This window comes from Lutra lutra, chromosome 4 (assembly GCF_902655055.1).
Source record: "Lutra lutra chromosome 4, mLutLut1.2, whole genome shotgun sequence".
Taxonomy (NCBI): Eukaryota; Metazoa; Chordata; class Mammalia; order Carnivora; family Mustelidae; genus Lutra; species Lutra lutra.
Genome location: NC_062281.1, coordinates 90,042,617 through 90,050,098, shown reverse-complemented (window position 1 = coordinate 90,050,098; position 7,482 = coordinate 90,042,617). Strand labels below are relative to the sequence as shown.

Sequence of the window (7,482 nt, the reverse complement as noted above, 5' to 3'; positions counted from 1 at the left end):
TAAGGCACGTGGGTGGCTCAGCCCACTAAGTGTCTGCTTCGGCTCAGGTCATGATCTCCAGGTCCTGGATTCGAGCCCCATGTTGGGCTGCCAGCTAAGTGGGGAGTCTGCTTCTCCCTCTCCCTCTGCTCCTCCCCCTGCTTGTGCTTGCTCTCTGTATCTCTCTCAAATGAATAAATAAAATTTTAAAAACAACAACAACAACAAACCTTTAACTTTGGTGGGAGCTAGACATTAATTAAACTTAAAGTAACAGCCAACCATAGCAAATGAGGCACAATTTACAAAAGACTTTCCAGAGGGGAACCTGGGTGGTTTAGTTGGTTGAGCATCTGACTCTTGATTTTGGTTTGGGTCATGATCTCCATGTAGTGAGATCAAGTCCCATGTCTCACTCCATCCTGGGCATGAAACCTGCTTAAGATTCTCCCCCTCTCCGTCTCCCACTCCTCCCTCTCTTAAAAAAAAATTTTCCCCCCGGATAATACCAGACTGCTTTAAAAAGAGAAGAAAGAAACTTCCTGATTCCCCATGTTTCAGTTTAATTTACATATTGTTTTCACCTCATAAGAAAAGACATGCTAGTCACCTTCTTTTGAATATTGCATCATCAAATGTTGGTGGTTTGAGAGCCATTCCACTCACAGGCTGGATGATTCTAGACCCTTTCACTTTTCTTCATTTAGACCTAGCTAATCTCTGGAACTGGTACTGACCATATAAGAGCCTTATTCTGTGACCTAAAAAGGAGTGAGACCAAAAACCAGCAAGCCAGGAAGTTGCTTCTAAACAGGGACATAGCCAGTTAAGCTGATTGACTGATTTAAAGTTCAGACGATGAAGGCTCTGGCAGCTACAAATAAGAAGGTATTCTTGTAGTTTCTGAGGAATCCCAGTAAGCCACTGTTGGGTCCCCCAATAATGGATCCATGGTCAAAGGAGCAAGACAGATACAAAGCAAAGGTCAAGCAAAGCTTTATTTCGTGCCAAGTATCAAGAATCAAACCCACCGGCAAAGAGACTGGTCGGGGCCACCCCTTACAGAGAGGGCGACCCCTCCCTGCCTCACAGACTAACTTTTATAGAGCAAAGACCATGTGGTTGAGCCTGGCCACACACAGGTGGCCAATGAGATTGCAACACACAGAGGAAGCTGCACAGCATGCTGGAAAGGGAACACCTGGAATTTAGTTTCACATCCATAGTCAATGGAATTTTTCTGCTGCTTAAAGGGGTGGGGGGGCGGCAAGAGCATTTGACAATAAGGAAACCTTCAGACATCTGTCCAGGGTCCCATAGAGTGAGTGATTCATCTGTGATATCATATACCCCAGGGCATGCACATCTATATGACTTTTTCTTTTTTTTTTTTTTAAGATTTTTGTTTATCAGAGAGAGAACAAGCACGAGGAGCAGCAGGCACAAGGGTAAGCAGGCTCCCTGCTGAGCAAGAAGCCCAATGCAGGACTTGATCCCAGGACCTCATGATCTGCGCTGAAGGTAGATGCTTACTTAAGGGACTGTCCCTATATGATTCCTTTTTAAATCTGAGCTTGAAGACTCAGATCTAACTTCACTTGCTCTGTGGCCAGGTAAATACGCCACAAGCTTTATTTATAAAATGGGTCCACACAAAGCTCCTCTGATATAAGAGATCCTCATTCACTGTTGACTTTATGTGGGGCTTTTTTAATAAAGATCCAAAAAAGGACACGAGAATTTCTGCCCCCTCAAGTGTCTTGAAGTAGCTCCCCATACCTACCTCCCAACCAACCTCCCCTTCCTCGAATTTGTGCGTCAGAACACTCTGATGTAGCCCAGACTCTACTGCTGCGATGCGACGAAGCGCTGCGACGTCAGACAATTCCAGCTCTCTGGGTGTTTGCCACCAACCAGGAGGATGCTTACGGACAGCAGTGACTTCATCAACATGGCTGCTGGAAGCCGCTGGCAGGAAGAAGGTGTGGCCACCGAAGGGTCACTTCCGCTTCCGTTGGCCCAGGCGCTAGCATTTCTTCTGCCACCGTGACTAAGATGGAAGCGTTTTTGGAGTCGCGGTCAAGACTTTGGGCCGGGGGTCCGGCCCCGGGGCAGTTTTACCACATCCCGCCTACTCCTGGTGCCTCCATGGAGCTGGCGTCCTCGCCCTACGGGGGTCCGATTACGCGCACGCAGTAAGTGTTCGGGGTCTTAGCCTGTACAGGGGGCGGGACGGTGAGGCCTGGTCTGGCCGGCCGGTTCTGAGGAAACCGGGGAAGGCGAGACGGGGACGCCAGGGCCGAGAGCCCCGGAGAATGAAAGGACACATAGAAAATCAGAAACAGAACTCACTGCGTGGAAGGGAGCTGAGGCTCTTCCCTCTACCTCGTGCTTCTACCCTTGCCAGAACTCCCTCTCTCTGTTTAGGAACCCCATGGTGACCGGGACCTCGGTCTTGGGCGTTAAGTTTGAGGGTGGAGTGGTGATTGCCGCAGACATGCTGGGCTCCTACGGCTCCTTGGCTCGTTTCCGCAACATCTCTCGCATTATGAGAGTCAACGACAGCACCATGCTGGGTGCTTCCGGAGACTATGCAGATTTCCAGTATTTGAAGCAAGTTCTCGGCCAGATGGTGTAAGTTATCTGGACAATAGGGAATAGATCCCAGATGGGGAGACGAATTCACTGTTTGGGTTTTTTTTTGTTTTTGTTTTTGTTTTTTTTTTAATCCCCTTAGAAGTTCTAGAGTGGGGACGCCTGGGTGGCTCAGTTGGTTGGGCATCTGCCTTCGGCTCAGGTCATGATCCCAGAGTCCTGGGATCGAGTCCCACATTGGGCTCCTTGCTCGGCGGGGAGCCTGCTTCTCCCTCTGCCTCTGCCTGCCATTCTGTCTGCCTGTGCTCGCTCTCTCTCCCTCTCTCTCTGACAAATAAATGAATAAAATCTTAAAAAAAAAAAAAAAGTTCTAGAGTGGAGGAGTTTGAGGCTGCATTAGAGGACAGGAAAATTGTTGGGGGTGGAAGAAGAGAGTTTGCAATACATAGTTTTTGGCATTAGGGGGTGTAAAATGGGGAAGATTGTGGTAACTTCTTTTGGTGTGGAGGGGGGTGGATGGAATTCCCGACTTACATTCTTTCCCTTTTCTCATAACCAATTCCTTTTAAGGATTGATGAGGAGCTGTTGGGAGATGGACACAGCTATAGTCCTAGAGCTATTCATTCATGGCTGACCAGGGCCATGTACAGCCGCCGCTCCAAGATGAACCCGCTGTGGAACACCATGGTCATTGGAGGCTATGCTGATGGAGAGAGGTTGACTTGAAATAACTTAATTTCCCTGACTACCCAACCTCTAGTGTCCATGTAATATTCTATCTCTTCCTTCTGAGTGAATGCCACTTCTTAGACCCCATGGCCCATCTTTCAGCTAAGATACCTAAGAAAACCTAAGATGAAATGAATTCTTTGACCTCTTGTGTCCTGTTAGCTTCCTCGGCTATGTGGACATGCTTGGTGTAGCTTATGAAGCCCCTTCACTGGCCACTGGTTATGGTGCATACTTGGCTCAGGTAGGTGTGTGAGAGGGGAGGGACGACAAGGCACTGGGGACTAGTTGTTGTCTGCTTGTTCTTCCCTTGAAATTCCAACATGAGGACTAGGCTAGGATCCCTGCTGCTGGGCAGATGGCTTTCTTTGTAGTCTGGAGGCTGTATGTATTGGGACTTACATTCCAGAGACAAAATGGTATGTCAGATATTTAGTAGACCTGTGTAAAGAGGGATGCCCTAGAATTTACCCTTTAAATCGGTGTTAGCACAGGTAAGCAGAATTCATTCTGGTGACACGTAGGTGGACTGTCCCTTTTTAAAAAATCATTTATGCTGTGGATTTGGAACCGAAGGGTATTCAGCCCCTGGTATCTCCTGTGTTTTTCCCATTTCCCACTTCCCTAGCCTCTGCTGCGAGAAGTTCTGGAAAAGCAGCCAGTCCTGAGCCAGAGTGAGGCCCGAGAGCTAGTGGAACGCTGCATGCGAGTGCTGTATTATCGAGATGCCCGTTCTTATAACCGGGTGAGGAGGGATATGAGTAATAAAGATAAGGGGACTCTAACTGGTGGGCCCTTGATAGTTGCAGTACCTGGATCTTTGCTTTTGAAGAACTGATTGCCAAATTTCAGATTAGGGGAAGATCCCCTACTTGATCTTTGAGCAGCCCTCAGGGACTTCTTCATGGGGGTGGGGGTGGGCATTTTCATTGGGAGCTCTTTCTTTCAGTTTCAAATTGCCACGGTCACCGAAAAAGGTGTTGAAATCGAGGGACCACTGTCTGCAGAGACTAACTGGGAAATTGCTCACATGATCAGGTGATTGAAATTAAAATTACAGAATTAAAAATAAGTGGTGTGGTAGAACAGTTGGGAGGCCCCTTGGCTGGCACTAAGCTGGGTTTTTCTGGAGCTCTCAACCAAAAGAATTCTTTGGGTGGAGAGGATTTTGGTAGGAGGGTAGAATTGCTTATAGGAATTAATTCCTCCCCGATGGCTTCACAATTTTATTATGCTCTCTTCCTTTTTAGTGGTTTTGAATGAAATACAGATGCATTATCCAGAATTGCAGTTGTACTCTTCTTCTAACTTTGAACTTGGCTGGTTCAAAGATACACTTTTCTATTGTAAAATAAATAAATCCTTTGAAACGCTTGCTGAGTGGTTTTACTGTCTGACTAGGTCACACCTGGAGTGAAGGTGTGAAGTACTGCCACATGCCATCTTCCTCCCTACTCGGAGAACCCTTGGCTCTTGCAGGATTTTCTGCATGGCAGTACAGGAGATCCACCACTCTAGAAAAGTTTTGTATAGAGCAGGCTTAATCTTTGTGGGATAACAAAGTGCTTAACATTTTTCTTATTAAACATATCCATCCAAGTGCTAGATTCTTAAAGATTTTCTGGTTTAATGTTGGCTGCAAATGTGATTTTAGTTAAAACACCATTTCAGAGATAGAAATGTAGCATCTAATAAAGCTGCTGTGGGTAAGGTGATTCCTAAGCAGGACCTGACAGCTTCAATCTCTCACCCACGCCACCTCCTCCACCCTTAATAGATGGAATACTAAGTATCTTGAACATTTAACTTAAATGTTTACTGTTCAAATCTAGTACCATAAAGTCTTAAAATTATGTGTTCATTTAAAGTCCTAAGTTTAGCTGTGAGTCAAATCCTTTGGGGTGTTAGCCAAATTCTCCCCAGATGGTGTTAAACCTGAATTTTAAAAATGAACACTCTAGGTGAATCTGATACGTATCCTCTCTAAACTGCTTTGAGAAACTATAGGCAGCAAACTGAAACTACTGCAGAAGTTCAGTGAGGTGAGCAAACAGATCAAAATATCCCTCCATTTTATCATCCATGTTACAACAAACTAGTAAGTGGAAAAGTAAAAGGAAATCATGAGTTTTCTATTTCAGTCTTCACATACTCAGTCTCAACACAGAAAGTAGTCAATAAATACTTGTTTATTGATTAAACTGAATTATAAAAAAACAAAAAAAACTTCCTTCTACTACTAAGCCATGCGGGCGGAATCCACAAAGATAACTTCCTGGCCAAAACCCAGCTGATCCACCGTTGGTGTTATGGTCTTAAAAAAATTACCCATCAAGAAAGTCATACAGTATGCAGAGGACAAGAACCCAGCTGGGGCTGCTGTGGAGACTACCAAAGAGGAGGATTAGGTCATTGTAGACAGTTGACCATAGTTCTTGAACTTTCAAAGGCAAAGGGTTGACTTCAAAGTCCATACTGTCAAAATGGCATCGGGCAAAAAGCTGGGGAAGAGAAGCCCAAGAGAAGATGGATCCTCAGTTCACTTTTCAGATGCCATGGGTTCATGAAGTTGGCCAAGCTGTTTATGGGCAGGATCACTCCAGTTCACTATATTATAGTGTTCTGGGGGTTAAAAAACCAAAAAAATGGAGGTGAGGAGAAACAGGTGGTAACAAATGTCACACCCGTACCACCAGGCCCATCACATCTTGAGCATGTCCCAGTCTGTGAAAAGCCTACTAAAATAGGGTTACCTAGAAAAAAAAAACATCGTTTATAAATCCATTTTCCCTCATTTTATTAAATGTTCCATTTATGTACATTTTAAAGATGAACCATTTACAAGCCTATGCAGGCTGCCTCCTTGGCTCCCAGGAGGGACATGTTGCTGAAAGCCTTGGGATGGACAGAAGGTGTAGCTGTGGGAAAGCTGGACTTGGGTTTTTGTTCCTTTTCTATGTATGATACAGTACATTTCAGTTTATAACCATGAGTACATACAGTTAAAAAAAATCCCTCATGCAAACTGTAGAAAAATTTTCTTTCCTTGAAGCTGGCAGTGAAAAATAAAGATTCATGTCTTTTTCTTTGTGCACACCCCTGTGTGTTTCTTCTTCAGGTCACAATCTTCTCTAAGCATTAAAAGAAATAAGGAAAGCCACAGGGTAAGCAGGATTTCAACAAGTGGTCTGTCTTGTTTTTAAAGTTCAACACTTAACTTCTTGCACAATTAGCTCCTGGCTGTAGGACATGTGATCTCTTGAACAGGCATACTGTCCACTTAACATGATGAAGACCCATACACTGGGAATGGCTTCCACCCTAACACTGTAATCACCTCAGTACCTCTTGCTTGCTAATGACACATGTATGATCCTTTGTCCAGAGTGATGGGTGTGAGCATGGGAAAAGGGGCTAAGATTCCAAGTGCAAAGAATAATGGTTTTGCCATGTTTTTGTTGGAGGGAGGGTGGTGAGGAAAAACAAATCTAATTCATCATCTGGATGAGAGGTGGTTTCATGCATTTTTAAAGCCAAAATTTTATATCTCAGAGTTGCTGTAGAAACCAACATCTCTGGAGAGGGAAGGAAACAAAGGAGAAGGAAGAGAGAGTTCGGTGGGATTTTTTTTTTCCATTTTCATTTTTATATAAAAGTGTTAAGACCACAATGAAAAAAGTTTTTTTTTTATCCATATATATAATAAACCAGTTTGTGAGCTACATATTTTTGTCTTTCCCATCTTCAGAAATGTTCTCACATTGACAATGGTTGGATAGCATCATGCCCAAAGACATTGCCACACAGTAAAACAAACAAAAAACCCAAATGTACTATGATACAGTTGAGGTAAAAGGGGAAGCAAAAAATTTAACATTCGTCCACGAATAATTTTTTTTCTTTTTCTTGATTTTGTCAGAAAAATACCAAACACAGTGATTTAAATTTAAAAAAAAAAAAAAAAAAAAAAAGGTCACGAAAACCTGTTTTTAGCAGAAGTGAATGACCAGTGGGCCAGCTCCTTGGCTCAGACGGGATCACTACTGGTATTCCTAATAATCCACAAATCCACAGGAAAACAGAGTCAACATTGGGGGGAGTGGTGGCATAAAATTAAAAAATATAAACCAAATACCAACCTGGCATATCCCCCTTTCCCTAAGTCCCTCTACCCCCCC

At 44.1% G+C, this 7,482-nt stretch overlaps 1 protein-coding gene across 2 annotated transcripts; it reads left to right on the top strand.

Annotated features, from left to right (window-relative positions):
* The first annotated feature begins 1,990 nt into the window (after positions 1-1,990).
* Positions 1,991-7,165, top strand: PSMB4 (proteasome 20S subunit beta 4). Of its 2 annotated transcripts, none has more exons than XM_047724624.1 (7): positions 1,991-2,174; positions 2,407-2,613; positions 3,145-3,291; positions 3,467-3,548; positions 3,933-4,049; positions 4,254-4,342; positions 6,423-7,165. In XM_047724624.1, exons 1-7 carry the CDS (start codon positions 2,035-2,037, stop codon positions 6,505-6,507), a joined length of 867 nt encoding a protein of 288 aa, XP_047580580.1. In that variant the 5' UTR covers positions 1,991-2,034; the 3' UTR covers positions 6,508-7,165. The 2 variants fall into 2 exon arrangements, with proteins under 2 accessions (XP_047580580.1, XP_047580579.1); XM_047724623.1 differs by lacking the exon at positions 6,423-7,165 and adding an exon at positions 4,555-4,679.
* Positions 7,166-7,482: the final 317 nt, after the last annotated feature.

Excerpts from the sequence above, each read along its gene's own strand:
- PSMB4 (XM_047724624.1), top strand. The coding sequence starts at position 2,035 with ATGGAAGCGTTTTTGGAGTCGCGGTCAAGACTTTGGGCCGGGGGTCCG. Across the intron at positions 2,614-3,144 it reads CAAGTTCTCGGCCAGATGGT|GATTGATGAGGAGCTGTTGG; the intron begins GTAAGTTATCTG and ends ATTCCTTTTAAG. Across the intron at positions 4,343-6,422 it reads GAAATTGCTCACATGATCAG|GTCACAATCTTCTCTAAGCA; the intron begins GTGATTGAAATT and ends TTTCTTCTTCAG.